The following is a 19,606-nucleotide window of genomic DNA, read 5'->3' as shown; positions in this document are numbered from 1 at the left end:
GGCACCACAGGAGGCTGTATATGCAGTACTCCTTTGATAAAAATCTGGACCTCAGGGACTGAGGCCAATTCTTTTTGGAAGAATATTGATAGGGCCGAAATTTGAACCTTAATAGATCCCAATTTGAGACCCATAGACAATCCTGATTGCAGGAAATGTAGGAAAACGACCCAGTTGAAATTCCTCCATCGGAGCACTCCGCTGCTCGCACCACGCAACATATTTTCGCCAAATACGGCGATAATGCTTCGCGGTGACTTCCTTCCTTGCCTTTATCAAGGGAGGAATGACTTCTTCTGGAATGCCTTTTCCTTTTAGGATCTGGCATTCAAACGCCATGCCGTCAAACGCAGCCGCGGTAAGTCTTGAAAAAGACAAGGACCCTGCTGAAGCAGGTCCCTTCTCAGAAGTAGAGGCCACGGATCGTCCGTGACCATCTCTTGAAGTTCCGGGTACCAAGTCCTTCTTGGCCAATCCGGAGCCACTAGTCTTACTCCTCTTTGCCGTATAATCCTCAATACCTTTGGTATGAGAGGCAGAGGAGGAAACACATATACCGACTGGTACACCCAAGGTGTTACCAGCGCGTCCACAGCTATTGCCTGCGGATCTCTTGACCTGGCGCAATACCTGTCCAGTGTTTTGTTGAGGCGAGACGCCATCATGTCCACCATTGGTTTTACCCAACGGTTTAATAGCATGTGGAAAACTTCTGGATGAAGTCCCCACTCTCCCGGGTGAAGGTCGTGTCTGCTGAGGAAGTCTGCTTCCCAGTTGTCCACGCCCGGGATGAATACTGCTGACAGTGCTATCACGTGATTCTCCGCCCAGCGAAGGATCCTGGCAGCTTCTGCCATTGCCCTCCTGCTTCTTGTGCCGCCCTGTCTGTTTACATGGGCGACTGCCGTGATGTTGTCCGACTGGATCAACACCGGTCTTCCTTGAAGCAGAGGTTCCGCCTGGCTTAGAGCATTGTAGATTGCTCTTAGTTCCAGAATGCTTATGTGAAGAGACTTTTTCAGGCTCGACCACACTCCCTGGAAATTTCTTCCCTGTGTGACTGCTCCCCAGCCTCTCAGGCTGGCATCCGTGGTCACCAGGATCCAATCCTGCATGCCGAATCTGCGGCCCTCCAATAGATGAGCCTCCTGCAACCACCACAGAAGGGATACCCTTGTCCTCGGCGACAGGGTTATCCGCAGGTGCATCTGAAGATGCGACCCTGACCATTTGTCCAACAGATCCCTTTGCATGGAATCTGCCGAAAGGGATTGCTTCGTAAGAAGCTACCATTTTTTCCCAGGACTCTTGTGCATTGATGTACAGACACCTTTCCTGGTTTTAGGAGGTTCCTGACCAGGTCAGATAACTCCTTGGCTTTTTCTTCGGGAAGAAAAACCTTTTTCTGAACTGTGTCCAGAATCATCCCCAGGAACAGCAGACGAGTTGTCGGCATTAATTGGGATTTTGGAATATTCAGAATCCATCCGTGCTGCTTTAGCACCTCTTGAGATAGTGCTAAACCCATCTCTAGCTGTTCTCTGGACCTTGCCCTTATTAGGAGATCGTCCAAGTATGGGATAATTAATACGCCTTTTCTTCGAAGAAGAAATATTATCTCGGCCATTACCTTTGTAAAGACCCGAGGTGCCGTGGACAAACCAAACGGCAGCGTCTGAAACTGATAGTGACAGTTTTGTACAACGAACCTGAGGTACCCCTGGTGTGAGGGGTAATTGGAACGTGGAGATACGCATCCTTGATGTCCAAGGATACCATAAAGTCCCCTTCTTCCAGGTTCGCTATCACTGCTCTGAGTGACTCCATCTTGAACTTGAACTTCTTTATGTACAGGTTCAAGGACTTCAGATTTAGAATAGGCCTTACCGAGCCATCCGGCTTCGGTACCACAAAAAAGAGTGGAATAATACCCCTTCCCTTGTTGTAGAAGAGGTACCTTGACTATCACCTGCTGAGAATACAGCTTGTGAATGGCTTCCAAAACCGTCTCCCTTTCTGAGGGGGACGTTGGTAAAGCAGACTTCAGGAAACGGCGAGGTGGCTCTGTCTCTAATTTCAACCTGTACCCCTGAGATATTATCTGCAGGATCCAGGGATTTACCTGCGAGTGAGCCCACTGCGCGCTGTAATTCTTGAGACGACCGCCTACCGCCCCCGAGTCCGCTTGCGAAGCCCCAGCGTCATGCTGAGGCTTTTGTAGAAGCCGGGGAGGGCTTCTGTTCCTGGGAAGGAGCTGCCTGTTGCTGTTTCTTCCCTCGTCCTCTGCCTCGTGGCAGATATGAATAGCCCTTTGCTCTCTTATTTTTAAAGGAACGAAAGGGCTGCGGTTGAAAGGTCGGTGCCTTTTTCTGTTGGGAAGTGACTTGAGGTAGAAAGGTGGATTTCCCGGCCGTAGCCGTGGCCACCAAATCCGATAGACCGACCCCAAATAACTCCTCTACGCATCGCCTGTCCACTGTCGTGTCCATAAAGCTCTTCTGGCCGAAATGGACATGGCACTTACCCGTGATGCCAGTGTGCAGATATCTCTCTGTGCGTCACGCATATAAAGAAATGCATCCTTTATTTGTTCTAACGACAGTAAAATATTGTCCCTGTCCAGGGTATCAATATTTTCGATCAGGGACTCTGACCAAACTACCCCAGCACTGCACATCCAGGCAGTCGCAATAGCTGGTCGTAGTATAACACCTGCATGTGTGTATATACCTTTTTGGATATTTTCCATCCTCCTATCTGATGGATCTTTAAGTGCGGCCGTCTCAGGAGAGGGTAACGCCACTTGTTTTGATAAGCGTGTTAGCGCTTTGTCCACCCTAGGAGGTGTTTCCCAGCGCTCCCTAACCTCTGGCGGGAAAGGGTATAAAGCCAATAACTTCTTTGAAATTAGCAGTTTTTTATCGGGGCACCCCACGCTTCATCACACACGTCATTTAATTCTTCTGATTCGGTAAAAACTACTGGTAGTTTTTTCACACCCCACATAATACCCTGTTTAGTGGTACCTGTAGTATCAGCTAAATGTAACATCTCCTTTATTGCCAAAATCATATAACGTGTGGCCCTACTGGAAAATACGGTTGATTCGTCACCTTCACCACCGGAATCAGTGCCTGTGTCTGGGTCTGTGTCGACCGACTGAGGCAAGGGGCGTTTTACAGCCCCTGACGGTGTTTGAGGTGCCTGGACAGGCACTAATTGAGTGTCCGGCCGCCTCATGTCGGCAAACGACTGCTTAAGCGAGTTGACGCTATCCCGTAATTCCACAAATAAAGGCATCCATTCTGGTGTCGACCCCCTAGGAGGTGACATCCTCATATTTGGCAATTGCTCCGCCTCCACACCAATAACGTCCTCATACATGTCGACACACACGTACCGACACAGCAGACACACAGGGAATGCTCTATACGAAGACAGGACCCACTAGCCCTTTGGGGAGACAGAGGGAGAGTCTGCCAGCACACACCAAAAAGCGCTATATATGACAGGGATAGCCTTATGATTAAGTGCTCCCTTATAGCTGCTTTTATATTAATATATTGCCATTTATTTTGCCCCCCCTCTCTGTTATACCCTGTTTCTGTAGTGCAGTGCAGGGGAGAGACCTGGGAGCCTTCCTGACCAGCGGAGCTGTGACAGAAAATGGCGCCGTGTGCTGAGGAGATAGGCCCCGCCCCTTTTTCGGCGGGCTCGTCTCCCGCTATTTAGTACATTTAGGCAGGGGTAAATATCTCCATATAGCCTCTGGGGCTATATGTGAGGTATTTTTAGCCTTTTTAAAGGTTTTCATTTGCCTCCCAGGGCGCCCCCCCCCCAGCGCCCTGCACCCTCAGTGACTGCCGTGTGAAGTGTGCTGAGAGGAAAATGGCGCACAGCTGCAGTGCTGTGCGCTACCTTAAGAAGACTGCAGGAGTCTTCAGCCGCCGATTCTGGACCTCTTCTTGCTTCAGCATCTGTGAGGGGGCCGGCGGCGTGGCTCCGGTGACCATCCAGGCTGTACCTGTGATCGTCCCTCTGGAGCTTCATGTCCAGTAGCCAAGAAGCCAATCCATCCTGCACGCAGGTGAGTTCACTTCTTCTTCCCTCTGTCCCTCGTTGCAGTGATCCTGTTGCCAGCAGGAATCACTGTAAAATAAAAAACCTAAGCTAAACTCTCTAAGCAGCTCTTTATGAGAGCCACCTAGAATTGCACCCTTCTCGGCCGGGCACAAAAATCTAACTGGAGTCTGGAGGAGGGTCATAGGGGGAGGAGCCAGTACACACCACCTGACCTGTAAAAGCTTTACTTTTGTGCCCTGTCTCCTGCGGAGCCGCTATTCCCCATGGTCCTTTCAGGAACCCCAGCATCCACTTAGGACGATAGAGAAAATACAATTATGGTTGGACGGACTGCCTGCCGAGTGCCGACACAGAGGTAGCCACAGCCGTGAACTACCGCACTGTACACTGGTTGATAAAGAGATAGTAGTATACTCGTAACAACTAGTATGACGACGGTATAAAGAATGAAAAAAAAACCACGGTTAGGTGGTATATATTATAATACAATTATGGATGGACGGACTGCCTGCCGAGTGCCGACACAGAGGTAGCCACAGCCGTGAACTACCGCACTGTACACTGGTTGATAAAGAGATAGTAGTATACTCGTAACAACTAGTATGACGACGGTATAAAGAATGAAAAAAAAACCACGGTTAGGTGGTATATATTATAATACAATTATGGTTGGACGGACTGCCTGCCGAGTGCCGACACAGAGGTAGCCACAGCCGTGAACTACCGCACTGTACACTGGTTGATAAAGAGATAGTAGTATACTCGTAACAACTAGTATGACGACGGTATAAAGAATGAAAAAAAAACCACGGTTAGGTGGTATATATTATAATACAATTATGGATGGACGGACTGCCTGCCGAGTGCCGACACAGAGGTAGCCACAGCCGTGAACTACCGCACTGTACACTGGTTGATAAAGAGATAGTAGTATACTCGTAACAACTAGTATGACGACGGTATAAAGAATGAAAAAAAAACCACGGTTAGGTGGTATATAATACAATTATGGTTGGACGGACTGCCTGCCGAGTGCCGACACAGAGGTAGCCACAGCCGTGAACTACCGCACTGTACACTGGTTGATAAAGAGATAGTAGTATACTCGTAACAACTAGTATGACGACGGTATAAAGAATGAAAAAAAAAACACGGTTAGGTGGTATATATTATAATACAATTATGGTTGGACGGACTGCCTGCCGAGTGCCGACACAGAGGTAGCCACAGCCGTGAACTACCGCACTGTACACTGGTTGATAAAGAGATAGTAGTATACTCGTAACAACTAGTATGACGACGGTATAAAGAATGAAAAAAAAACCACGGTTAGGTGGTATATATTATAATACAATTATGGATGGACGGACTGCCTGCCGAGTGCCGACACAGAGGTAGCCACAGCCGTGAACTACCGCACTGTACACTGGTTGATAAAGAGATAGTAGTATACTCGTAACAACTAGTATGACGACGGTATAAAGAATGAAAAAAAAACCACGGTTAGGTGGTATATAATACAATTATGGTTGGACGGACTGCCTGCCGAGTGCCGACACAGAGGTAGCCACAGCCGTGAACTACCGCACTGTACACTGGTTGATAAAGAGATAGTAGTATACTCGTAACAACTAGTATGACGACGGTATAAAGAATGAAAAAAAAAACCACGGTTAGGTGGTATATATTATAATACAATTATGGATGGACGGACTGCCTGCCGAGTGCCGACACAGAGGTAGCCACAGCCGTGAACTACCGCACTGTACTGTGTCTGCTGCTAATATAGACTGGTTGATAAAGAGATAGTATACAATACTACTAATATACTGGTGGTCAGGCACTGGTCACCACTAGTCACACTGGCAGTGGCACTCCTGCAGCAAAAGTGTGCACTGTTTAATTTTAATATAATATTATTTATCATGTACTCCTGGCTCCTGCTATAACAACCTGCAGTGCTCCCCAGTCTCCCCCACAATTATAAGCTTTATATACAATACATTGATGTGCAGCACACTGGGCTGAGCAGTGCACACAGACTGAGTCACTGTGTGACTGTGTATCGTTTTTTTCAGGCAGAGAACGGATATATTAAATAAAACAAACAACTGCACTGTCTCTGGTGGTCACTGGTCACTGTGGTCGTCAGTCACTAAACTCTGTCTGCACTCTCTTCTAATCTACAGTATCACAGCAATCTCTCTCTCTCTCTCTCTTCTAAATCTAATCTAAATGGAGAGGACGCCAGCCACGTCCTCTCCCTATCAATCTCAATGCACGTGTGAAAATGGCGGCGACGCGCGGCTCCTTATATAGAATCCGAGTCTCGCGAGAATCCGACAGCGTCATGATGACGTTCGGGCGCGCTCGGGTTAACCGAGCAAGGCGGGAAGATCCGAGTCGCTCGGACCCGTGAAAAAAAAAGTGAAGTTCGTGCGGGTTCGGATTCAAAGAAACCGAACCCGCTCATCTCTAGTGCAAACATCGTACCAGGGTAATGAGTTTGAGGAGTGAGGAAACTGTAATTAACCTGGATTTGATTTATGACCCAATGATAGAAACAATGATGTGATGAAAATGCGATTTCTACGGTCCGTTTCTTTCACCTGTTTTTCTGCTTTTCTCCAAGATAAAAAGATCCCCTTGGACGAGGAAGTTGACGAGACGCTATACAGACAACGGATAGACCAACGAAGAAGTTTTGACCACTTGAGATATGGACATTTGATGAACTTTGCCATGGATCCCCAGTTTCCCTAGAATTCTTAAACTTACGCTAGCCCAACATTTTTTTTGTAAATCTAATGGCATTGACAAAGCTTTTTGCTCACACCTAATGGGCAACACAGCGCAAAGAAGACGACTTTCAACTGATACCGAACAAAACTTCAACCGACAGATGTACATTAACCTGACATAGAATACCACCGCATTTACCGTAATTATGTCTTTTCTTCATTTCTACAACCCTCAGGTAATGACACACATAGTATAGGGAATACAGGCACAGATATCAGCAATCACATATTCCCCCATTCATGTATCATCAACTAAAATGTGCTCCCCATTTTGTTCAAAATCCGAAAAGAGCTCGGTAAAGTTTGACAGCCCATCCACAGACCCGTACCACGGGATAAGAAGGAATTCAAATGTATACTTCGCAATACCTCGAAGCTTGATTTACAACACGTACGGCACGATGATACATGACCCCCCCAAACATGGACTCATACACACATGCTTCTGCTATCTCACTAGGTCATACCCTCTTCCCACCTACTCCTCTCTCCTCCCTTACCCAACCATGGAAATGAATTAACCCCTGACATATATTTTTCTCCTTTTGAAATGTTTTAGAAGGTGGCAGTTATTATTGACTGCCAAAGGGTGGACTGTCAAAGTCAGAAAAATATCTCTATGCACACTACCATATTTGCACCTCACACAGGTCCGTGCTGCGCATGCGTACGCTCTCCCGTACGTGCGCATACTCACAGTCGCGGGCACCCACAGGCGCATGGTATGCGTATTTACGGTAGAGTTTATGCGATCATAGCGTGCGACTCAATCATTACATATTTTCACTAATAATGTATTTTGTAGATCATGGTCCCTTTGATAGATTCTGAAAGTTTGGTTAATATAGAATGTTTATGAACAGAGGAATCCCTCTTTGTTTGATACGAAGGGTCAGACAGGAGTAATACAGTGGTGTTTAGTATCCATCGGAAGAATATTTAATTAGAAATATTCCGGTGTTGGTTTGAAGCAGATCAATCGCTCGTGCGAATAGTTATGGACATAAGAAGTTTATGAACATTTACTTTATTTGCACTTTATTACCCATGCGGCGGGAAACCCAGTTTCCCTCCCACCTGAGCAGTTGGAAATAGTCACAGCCCACCTGTATGAATCAACCTATGACCTTTTGTTATAATGCGAAGCCGAATTCCTGTGTCCAATGAACAATGAGATTGTAGGGACCATTGAATTGTATTGTGTGTGGGGCATAAATAGGCAGGCCGACCGTATCCAGTGCACTCTCTTCAACGGTTCTCATTGCTGATAATCGGGAGCTGGATATCGAGGCGCATGCGATCGTTTCCCCTTGTGCGTAAGTTTTCTCCGTAATCATATTGTCTTACTGTGAGCCATCTCTCTCTCTCTCTATCTCTCTCGTATTTTCCTTTAATTGTATTGTATTGTATTTCCTGTGTAGTTTATCTGGTTAGTTGGTTTATGTTATATTGTAGTGTATCATTTGTACTGTGATTCTTTTTGCAAGTATAATAGTTATAATACATATAATAGGTTTTGGACCCTAAGCCCAGGTATCTGTGCATTCTTTATAGAGTTAAGTATTCTCTGAGCGTCGGTGACGCTCAAGCAGCTTTGTAGTTAATCAGGTTACACCAGGTTGCACTTACACTCTGTCTCCACACTAAGGTATACTGTGTATCTCAGCGTTAAAAGTATAGATATAAAGGTTTAAACGTTGTAAGCGTCTGCACCGCTGGTGATCTCCTCGTGGTCCCGAGCGTACGCTACGCTATAGCGAATCATCACGTTAGTCGGCAGCCAATAGCGTGCCTGCCTGTGATCACTGGGCCGTAAGCGAACGTGACGCTTGAGCGTCTCGACTACGGTTGAGCGATCGCTACACAACTTGCGTACCCTTACGGTACTTCTTACGTAGATAGCGTATAGTGTTCTTAGACCTCTTAAAGTGTTTTATATACGATAAATATTTAGCTTTATCAGTTAATTCATGTGCTCGTTTACCAGGCTAAACTTGGACATCATAGGAAGAGAAAAGACTATCAATTAGTTGGGATTTTAACATTTATATATAAGTGCATTTATTAACATCTACATATATGGGTGTAGTATGGTATGCCGGCTGTCGGGGTCCCAGCACACAGCATACCGGATCCGGAATCTCGACAGCGTGATGAGCACAAATTAGCCCCTTGCGGGCACGGTGAAAGCTATCTATTCTCCCTACAGGGGGGTTGTGGACCCCCAAGAGGGAGAAAAGGTCTAAGTATGCCGGGATTCCCCCGCCAGTATACTGTGCGCCGGGACCCCGACAGCCGGCAAACTGAAGACCACCAACATATATTACCCAACAAAGTTAGGTAACAGCATACTATGTATTGTAACAATTTTTTAATTTACAACAAACATTATTGGCCCCAACTGTGCCCCTAATCGCAGGCCTAAATCCATTCCACAAAAAAAAAAAAACTACAATTGCATTTCTGTACCAGTAGCACATGTGCCAGGGTTTCAATGAGGTCATTGAAATAAATAAATAAATCATTGCAGAAAGTAAATCTCTTGATCTTGTGAACAAAAACAAATAAAAAAAAGTTTACTAAAACTATATATGCACGAAGAAAGCAACTATCAGCATCGACCAATCAGAAGAGGCTTGCTAGCCTTTAGAGACAGTCCTCAGCATCACAACCTATTTGCAACTACCCTCGACAAAACTCAAACGTTATGGCTTTCTGAGGCATGTGTGTGCCTGTTTGCAATTGTGCAAACATGCTCTTACTGTACTCGGCCTATGTTAGTATGCCTCTTCCCTCTCTCTTCAGGTGGAAGCGGGTATACATCATGCAAATCTGCAGAGGCTATTTGCATGCACAAAGCTATTTTACGTACACAAACTGGCATCAGGATCTGAAGAGAAGATTCTGGTACAAAGATCTCATTCTGCATCAGCCCCATAGGAGTAGACTGCAGATCTGGTATAAAGAAATAATTATGGAAAATGCCACATTCTATCTTAGTTAATGAGGACTACAAAAAGTATATTGCTTACAATAAAAGACATACCATAGTTATCGAGGATATATACCCATATACAGCTTGCGTGCAAGGATTTGAAAACAAATTTAAAAAAGAAAGAAAAAAACCCCTACTAGATATTTACATACTGTCACGATGGATCAGGTTAGAGTACCTTACAAATAGCCATTCAACCCTATGCACAACTGTACACCCACATCTGCATTTCTAAACATGGTGGACTGACACAGGGCTTGGTAAATCATGTTAATAGTTTATTTGTAGTGGAAAAGGCATGCCTTGGTAACGCTAAATTCTATTTTATGTGATGTTTAATGGTTCTTTAAAAAATGACAGGTCCCCATCTTAACATACATTTAATAAGATACAGGCTACAAACATTTTATATTATTCATGCAGCCCATCCCATTAAATGTACAATTGCAAGGCGAACAGCTTTAGATTGAGGGTGGTAAGAGTCTTCAAACAGAGAAAAATACCACCACTCCAATACAGAAGCATTCCAAATACACTGTACATTCGCTACATACTAGTTATAGTTATCACTATACCTTTGCTGTTGACCTGACAAAATGGAGGTCATTGGTTGAGCCGATCGGATATCCAGACACATGAACTTTTGATCCGATTTTGATCAATATAAAAATAAAAAAGGCAACACAGCTTGCTATCATTGGAGTAAAAAATAAGCAAACTGGTTACCCAATCCCTTTTTCTGGGCAATGTTACACGTTAAAACGTTATTTTATTCTACAAGTAGATATCCATATTACACTTCTGAAAATTAACAAACTAAGGAATGGTAGCTATATTTCATAGTACACCATTGTCCCATGTAAAGCCATATATATAGCTTAGCATTTAAGTGAGAGTTACCTGAATATCTCTAGATCTTTCATAAGCTTGATAGGCAACCTTTTCTTCAATGCTTGCCAGATCCTGTTTTAAGTTGGTCGTCTCATGCTGGTGTAGGTCAGTCAGATCATTTAGTTGGTCTTCAAGCCTTTCATACCTTTTAAAAAGTAATTGCACATTGATTAAAGGCCTAAAATACAAGCTCCTTTTCAAGACAGGCATGTTTCAGGATCTCATCAGAAGTCATGACATTTGCAATTAAACAAAAAACCATTAAAATCAAACGTTAGAAATAATAGAACAAGTCACAGTGCTACTAAAGTGCACAGAAGTGTGGATCATTAGCTAAACCAGATTTAGGTAGATAGTCAATATGTCAACCCCATATGGTCGATATGCAATAGGTCAACAGGTCGCCTCAAAAAAAGTTGAAAACTTTTTTGGGGGGTATTCATTTTCTATGTTAAAGCACACATGACCTCAATTAGTGTACTGCTTCACTCACCACGCTTCGGGCAAGGTGTCTCGCTCCGCTACCATTGCTCTCGACACAGGTTACTATTCCCAATCTTATAGGCCCTACACACTGGGCGATAATACTCAAAGATATGAACGAGATACCGTTCATATCTTTGAGTGTGGAGGCGCCAGCAATGAACGATGCGCGGCCCCGCACTCGTTCATCACTGGTGCCCCATCGGCTGTGCATGCAGGCCAATATGGCCGATCTCGCCCATATTTGCCTGCACTTCTATGGAGCCGGGTGACGGGGGGGGGGGGGGGGGAGTGAAGAAACTTCACTCCCCCGTCGCTGTCCCACCACCGCAGGGTCGCCCGTCGGCCGTATCCGCCGTCTGGCAGCTCGGCGGCGGATCACTCAGTGTGTAGGGCTTTTTAGTCCACGTGGATGGTAAATGATAAAGAAAAGAAAAAAAAAGTTGAAAAGAAAAAAATACCCCAAACTTGTGTCAACTATACGTGTCGCCCATTTCCATGTCGACCATTTGAACCTGTCAACCTATTGATTGTCGATCATTCGGAACCCAGTGCACAGTACAGTGCATAATTATAAACAATTCTAGCTAACCACGATTACAAAATATTTATACACTTTGAGCAGATATATTTCAGCATCCAGAAATTTAATTTAGGATAATTATCTTAAAATATTTGTCGAAGGGGAAGCAGTGGACAAGTAAGCTAAATCAAAGAATATTTGTATTTCTGCAGCGGGGTACACTGTGTTCCACAGGGAAAACATTGGAGTGTAGAGATGGATCTTGATCCAGGCACCAACAGGTTAAAGCTTTAGCTGTCCTAAGATGCATTGGGGCTTCCTCTATAACCCTGCCTCCAGGCACTCAGTTTTCAGTCGGTGTCTGCAGAAGCAGGTCACTGAACACGTGGGCTGCACTGGGCAGCCCTGAAAAAGCTTTTTCTGACAGAAAATTTCTTCAAAACTGGGCTGTCAGCGCTGTATGTCAGGGTGACACTTCAGCACTGCAGCTCCATCACCTCCCAAGCGGCGTCACATACTCCCGCTGGCTCAGTTCACGGGTACTTGCGGCGGAGACGCTCCGGCTTACGCACACAGTCGCAGACACTCTCCTGGTTCGCGTGGCTGCTACGGGGAGGAGGTAAGAGGGTCCCCCAGGCGGGACCCGCCATTAAATCGCGTTCCGATCGCAGTCTAGGGAGACGGACTGCAACAATGGCGTGGACACTGTGACCGAGCAGGGACCCCACTATATCCACCAGGGCATAGGAGTACAGGTTGGATATACTAATGTCCACTTTTAATAAGACTCCACAGTACCAGGTGGTGAAAGTCCAGCATAGGGGAGCCAGCGCTTGACCTGTAGCTCATCCCCCGGGCCAGGGCACCATCTACTGCTGGTGTTCCCGCCCTGGAGCTGCCTCACACTCTCCCTCACTCCCTAACTGAGACGCTGGGTGCCATTTTCTAAAATAGATGCGACTGGTCTCCAGGACTGTAGGGCAAGGTCTCCTTTGTAAACCCGCCTGTACATCAGCGCCGTGTTTTTACAAACGCTTAAGTATTCTACATGTCGATATTCAGACAGACAGTGTTAGCTAAGAACAAGTATACCTGTGCCAGAATACTATTGTACGAGTATTTGGATATATACATCCGGTCTCAGACAGCGCATTGTTACATATTTTATATACACACATTTTTTTTTATATACACATACATACACACATTATATATATATATATATATATATATATATATATATATATATATATATATATATATATATATACATACACACACTGCTCAAAAAAATAAAGGAAACACTAAAATAAAACATCCTAGATCTGATTGAATGAAATATTCTCATTAAATACTTTGTTCTTTACATAGTTGAATGTGCAGACAACAAAATCACACAAAAATGATCAATGGAAATAAAAATGTATTAACCCATGGAGGTCTGGATTTGGAGTCGCACTCAAAATTAAAGTGGAAAAACACACTACAGGCTGATACAACTTTGATGTAATGTCCTTAAAACAAGTCAAAATGAGGCGCAGTAGTGTGTGTGTGTGGCCTCCACGTGCCTGTATGACCTCCCTACAACGCCTGGGCATACTCCTGATGAGGTGGCGGATGGTCTCCTGAGGGATCTCCTGCCAGACCTGGACTAAAGCATCCGCCAACTCCTGGACAGTCTGTGGTGTCACATATGCTCAGTGAGAACCTGCTTTCATCTGTGAAGAGCACAGGGCGCCAGTGGCAAATTTGCCAATCTTGGTGTTTTCTGGCAAATTCCAAACGTCCTGCACGGTGTTGGGCTGTAAGCACAACCCCCACCTGTGGACGTCGGGCCCACATACCACCCTCATGGAGTCTGTTTCTGATCGTTTGAGTAGACACATGCACATTTGTGGCTTGCTGGAGATCATTTTGCAGGGCTCTGGCAGTGCTCCTCCTATTCCTCCTTGCACAAAGGCGGAGGTAGCGGTACTGCTGCTGGGTTGTTGCCCTCCTACTCTCCTGTCTCCTGGTAGCGCCTCTATGCTCTGGACACTACGCTGACAGACACAGCAAACCTTCTTGCCACAGCTCGCATTGATGTGCCATCCTGGATGAGCTGCACTACCTGAGCCCCTTGTGTGGGTTGTAGACTCTGTCTCATGCTACCACTAGAGTGAAAGCACCGCCCGCCAGATTTCAAAAGTGACCAAAACATCAGGCAGAAAGCATAGGAGCTGAGAAGTAGAACTCCTCCTTTATCGGGGGTGTCTTGCTAATTGCCTATAATTCTCACCTGCTGTCTATTCAATTTGCACAACAGCATGTGAAATTGATTGTCAATCAGTGTTGCTTCCTAAGTGGACAGTTTGATTGCACAGAAGTGTGATTGACTTGGAGTTACATTGTGCTGTTTAAGTGTTCCCTTTATTTTTTTTGAGCTATATATATATATATATATATATATATATATATATATATATATATATATATAATTGGAAGAGAGTGGCACTCTCAGGACTTCATTCAGGTAAAGAAGGACACAAGTTTGTGACCGCTGTGTCCTTCTTTACCTGAATGAAGTCCTGAGAGTGCCACTCTCTTCCAGTGATATCTATGGCCGATTGACCATTTGTGGAGGCACCTGGGCATTTATGTGCTGTTTGTGAGAGTGCCGGTCCCTACACACATACATACATATATATATATAAATGTGGAAAATAATCAGCGGCACTCAGGGTCTCTTCAGTGAAAAAAGCAATGTATTAAAAAATTACTGCATTATCCAACGTTTCGGGACTGACACGTCCCTTTGTCAAAGGGACGTGTCAGTCCCTTGACAAAGGGACGTGTCAGTCCCGAAACGTTGGATATTGCAGTAATTTTTTAATACATTGCTGAAGAGACCCTGAGTGCCGCTGATTATTTTCCACATTTATGCTATTGAATTCAGTTCAGAGGGCACCAGGGCAGCTGACCATCGTTATGGGAGTGCTGGTCCAAGTGGCAGTTGTGTATGTGTATGTATGTGTAAATATATATATATATATATATATATATATATATATATATATATACACACACATACATACACACACACATATATATATATACACATATATATATACACACACCTGTGGATGTCGGGCCCTCATACCACCCTCATGGAGTCTGTTTCTGATCGTTTGAGTAGACACATGCACATTTGTGGCTTGCTGGAGGTCATTTTGCAGGGCTCTGGCAGTGCTCCTCCTGTTCCTCCTTGCACAAAGGCAGAGGTAGCGGTCCTGCTGTTGGGTTGTTGCCCTCCTACACGTCTCCTGATGTACTGGCCTGTCTCCTGGTAGCGCCTCCATGCTCTGGACACTACGCTGACAGACACAGCAAACCTTCTTGCCACAGCTCGCATTGATGTGCCATCCTGGACACACACACACATTATATATATATATATATATATATATATATATATATATACACATATACACACATATATATATATATACACACACACACACACACACTGCTCAAAAAAATAAAGGGAACACTAAAATAACACATCCTAGATCTGAATGAATTAAATATTCTTATTAAATACTTTGTTCTTTACATAGTTGAATGTGCCGACAACAAAATCACACAAAAATTATCAATGGAAATCAAATTTATTAACCCATGGAGGTCTGGATTTGGAGTCACCCTCAAAATGAAAGTGGAAAAACACACTACATGCTGATCCAACTTTGATGTAATGTCCTTAAAACAAGTCAAAATGAGGCTCAGTAGTGTGTGTGGCCTCCACGTGCCTGCATGACCTCCCTGCAACCCACACAAGTGGCTCAGGTAGTGCAGCTCATCCAGGATGGCACATCAATGCGAGCTGTGGCAAGAAGGTTTGCTGTGTCTGTCAGCGTAGTGTCCAGAGCATGGAGGCGCTACCAGGAGACAGGCCAGTACATCAGGAGACGTGTAGGAGGGCAACAACCCAACAGCAGGACCGCTACCTCTGCCTTTGTGCAAGGAGGAACAGGAGGAGCACTGCCAGAGCCCTGCAAAATGACCTCCAGCAAGCCACAAATGTGCATGTGTCTACTCAAACGATCAGAAACAGACTCCATGAGGGTGGTATGAGGGCCCGACATCCACAGGTGGGGGTTGTGCTTACAGCCCAACACCGTGCAGGACGTTTGGCATTTGCCAGAGAACACCAAGATTGGCAAATTTGCCACTGGTGCCCTGTGCTCTTCACAGATGAAAGCAGGTTCTCACTGAGCACATGTGACAGAGTCTGGAGACGCCAAGGAGAACGTTCTGCTGCCTGCAACATCCTCCAGCATGACCGGTTTGGCAGTGGGTCAGTAATGGTGTGGGGTGGCATTTCTTTGGGGGGCCGCACAGCCCTCCATGTGCTCGCCAGAGGTAGCCTGACTGCCATTAGGTACTGAGATGAGATCCTCAGACCCCTTGTGAGACCATATGCTCGTGCGGTTGGCCCTGGGTTCCTCCTAATGCAAGACAATGCTAGACTTCATGTGGCTGGAGTGTGTCAGCAGTTCCTGCAAGACGAAGGCATTGATGCTATGGACTAGCCCGCCCGTTCCCCAGACCTGAATCCAATTGAGCACATCTGGGACATCATGTCTCGCTCCATCCACTAACGCTACGTTGCACCACAGACTGTCCAGGAATTGGCGGATGCTTTAGTCCAGGTCTGGGAGGAGATCCCACAGGAGACCATCTGCCATCTCATCAGGAGCATGCCCAGGCGTTGTAGGGAGGTCATACATGCACGTGGAGGCCACACACACTACTGAGCCTCATTTTGACTTGTTTTAAGGACATTACATCAAAGTTGGATCAGCCTGCAGTGTGTTTTTCCACTTTAATTTTGAGGGTGACTCCAAATCCAGACCTCCATGGGTTAATAAATTTGATTTCCATTGATAATTTTTGTCTGATTTTGCTGTCAGCACATTCAACTATGTAAAGAACAAAGTATTTAATAAGAATATTTCATTCATTCAGATCTAGGATGTTTTATTTTAGTGTTCCCTTTATTTTTTTGAGCAGTATATTTTATATATATATATATATATATATATATATATATATATATATATATATATATATATATATATACACACATTTTTTTTTTGTTATATATAATAACCGGTAAATCTATTTCTCGTAGTCCGTAGTGGATGCTGGGACTCCGTAAGGACCGTGGGGAATAGCGGCTCCGCAGGAGACTGGGCACAACTAAGAAAGCTTTAGGACTAACTGGTGTGCACTGGCTCCTCCCACTATGACCCTCCTCCAGACCTCAGTTAGGATACTGTGCCCGGAAGAGCTGACACAATAAGGAAGGATTTTGAATCCCGGGTAAGACTCATACCAGCCACACCGTATAACTCGTGATATTATACCCAGTTAACAGTATGAACATAACAGAGCCTCTCAACAGATGGCTCAACAATAACCCTTTAGTTAACAATAACTATATACAAGTATTGCAGACAGTCCGCACTTGGGACGGGCGCCCAGCATCCACTACGGACTATGAGAAATAGATTTACCGGTGAGTAAAATCTTATTTTCTCGGACGTCCTAAGTGGATGCTGGGACTCCGTAAGGACCATGGGGATTATACCAAAGCTCCCAAACGGGCGGGAGAGTGCGGATGACTCTGCAGCACCGAATGAGAGAACTCAAGGTCCTCCTCAGCCAGGGTATCAAATTTGTAGAATTTTGCAAACGTGTTTGCCCCTGACCAAGTAGCAGCTCGGCAAAGTTGTAAAGCCGAGACCCCTCGGGCAGCCGCCCAAGAAGAGCCCACTTTCCTCGTGGAATGGGCTTTTACAGATTTAGGCTGCGGCAGGCCAGCCGCAGAATGCGCAAGCTGAATTGTGCTACAAATCCAGCGAGCAATAGTCTGCTTCGAAGCAGGAGCACCCAGTTTGTTGGGTGCATACAGGATAAATAGCGAGTCAGTCTTCCTGACTCCAGCCGTCCTGGAAACATACAATTTCAAGGACCTGACTACGTCCAGTAACTTGGAGTCCTCCAAGTCCCTAGTAGCCGCAGGCACAACAATAGGTTGGTTCAAGTGAAAAGCGGATACCACCTTAGGGAGAAACTGGGGATGAGTCCTCAATTCTGCCCTATCCATATGGAAAATCAAATAGGGGCTTTTACATGACAAAGCCGCCAATTCTGACACTCGCCTAGCCGAAGCCAAGGCCAAAAGCATGACCACTTTCCACGTGAGATATTTTAAATCCACGGTTTTAAGTGGCTCAAACCAATGTGACTTCAGGAAACCCAACACCACGTTGAGGTCCCACGGTGCCACTGGAGGCACAAAAGGAGGCTGAATATGCAGCACTCCCTTAACAAATGTCTGAACTTCAGGCAGTGAAGCCAGTTCTTTTTGGAAGAAAATCAACAGAGTCGAAATCTGGACCTTAATGGAACCCAGTTTTAGGCCCATAGTCACCCCTGACTGTAGGAAGTGCAGAAATCGACCCAGCTGAAATTCCTCCGTTGGGGCCTTCCTGGCCTCACACCACGCAACATATTTTCGCCATATGCGGTGATAATGTTGTACGGTTACATCTTTTCTAGCTTTAATGAGCGTAGGAATGACTTCCTCCGGAATACCTTTTTCTTTTAGGATCCGGTGTTCAACCGCCATGCCGACAAACGCAGCCGCGGTAAGTCTTGGAACAGACAGGGCCCCTGCAGCAGCAGGTCCTGTCTGAGCGGCAGAGGCCATGGGTCATCTGAGATCAATTCTTGAAGTTCCGGGTACCAAGCTCTTCTTGGCCAATCCGGAACAATGAGTATAGTTCTTACTCCTCTTTTCCTTATTATCCTCAGTACCTTGGGTATGAGAGGAAGAGGGGGGAACACATAAACCGACCGGTACACCCACGGTGTCACTAGAGCGTCTACAGCTATCGCCTGAGGGTCCCTTGACCGGGCGCAATATTTTTCGAGCTTTTTGTTTAGGCGGGACGCCATCATGTCCACCTGTGGCATTTCCCAACGGTTTACAATCAGTTGGAAGACTTCTGGATGAAGTCCCCACTCTCCCGGGTGGAGGTCGTGCCTGCTGAGGAAGTCTGCTTCCCAGTTGTCCACTCCCGGAATGAACACTGCTGACAGTGCTAACACGTGACTTTCCGCCCATCGGAGAATCCTTGTGGCTTCTGCCATCGCCATCCTGCTTCTTGTGCCGCCCTGTCGGTTTACATGGGCGACTGCCGTGATGTTGTCTGACTGGATCAGAACCGGCTGGTTTTGAAGCAGGGGTTTTGCCTGACTTAGGGCATTGTAAATGGCCCTCAGTTCCAGAACATTTATGTGTAGGGAAGTCTCCTGACTTGACCAAAGTCCTTAAAAGTTTCTTCCCTGTTTGACTGCCCCCCAGCCTCGAAGGCTGGCATCCGTGGTCACCAGGACCCAGTCCTGTATGCCGAATCTGCGGCCCTCTTGAAGATGAGCACTCTGCAGCCACCACAGCAGAGATACCCTGGTCCTTGGAGACAGGGTTATCAACCGATGCATCTGAAGATGCAACCCGGACCACTTGTCCAACAGGTCCCACTGAAAAGTTCTGGCATGGAACCTGCCGAATGGAATTTCTTCGTAGGAAGCTACCACCTTTCCCAGGACCCGCGTGCAGTGATGCACCGACACCTGTTTTGGTTTCAGGAGGCCTCTGACTAGAGATGACAGCTCCTTGGCTTTCTGCTCTGGGAGAAACACTTTTTTCTGGACTGTGTCCAGAATCATCCCCAGGAACAGTAGACGTGTCGCAGGAACCAGCTGTGACTTTGGAATATT

The 19,606-nt window shown here is 45.7% G+C and overlaps 1 protein-coding gene across 3 annotated transcripts in view; it reads right to left on the bottom strand.

Annotated features, from left to right (window-relative positions):
* The window catches only part of TMCC3 (transmembrane and coiled-coil domain family 3), a 227,844-nt gene that overhangs the window by 14,341 nt on the left and 193,897 nt on the right, over positions 1-19,606 (bottom strand). For all 3 annotated transcript variants that reach the window (XM_063927611.1, XM_063927610.1, XM_063927609.1), the window contains exon 3: positions 10,780-10,915. In XM_063927611.1, the coding sequence (XP_063783681.1) occupies positions 10,780-10,915 (136 nt within the window). The remainder of the gene's footprint in view (positions 1-10,779; positions 10,916-19,606) is intronic.

This window comes from Pseudophryne corroboree, chromosome 6 (assembly GCF_028390025.1).
Source record: "Pseudophryne corroboree isolate aPseCor3 chromosome 6, aPseCor3.hap2, whole genome shotgun sequence".
Lineage (NCBI taxonomy): Eukaryota > Metazoa > Chordata > Amphibia > Anura > Myobatrachidae > Pseudophryne > Pseudophryne corroboree.
The sequence above is the reverse complement of the archived record's forward strand: the minus strand, read 5'-3'. Positions and strand labels throughout refer to the sequence as shown.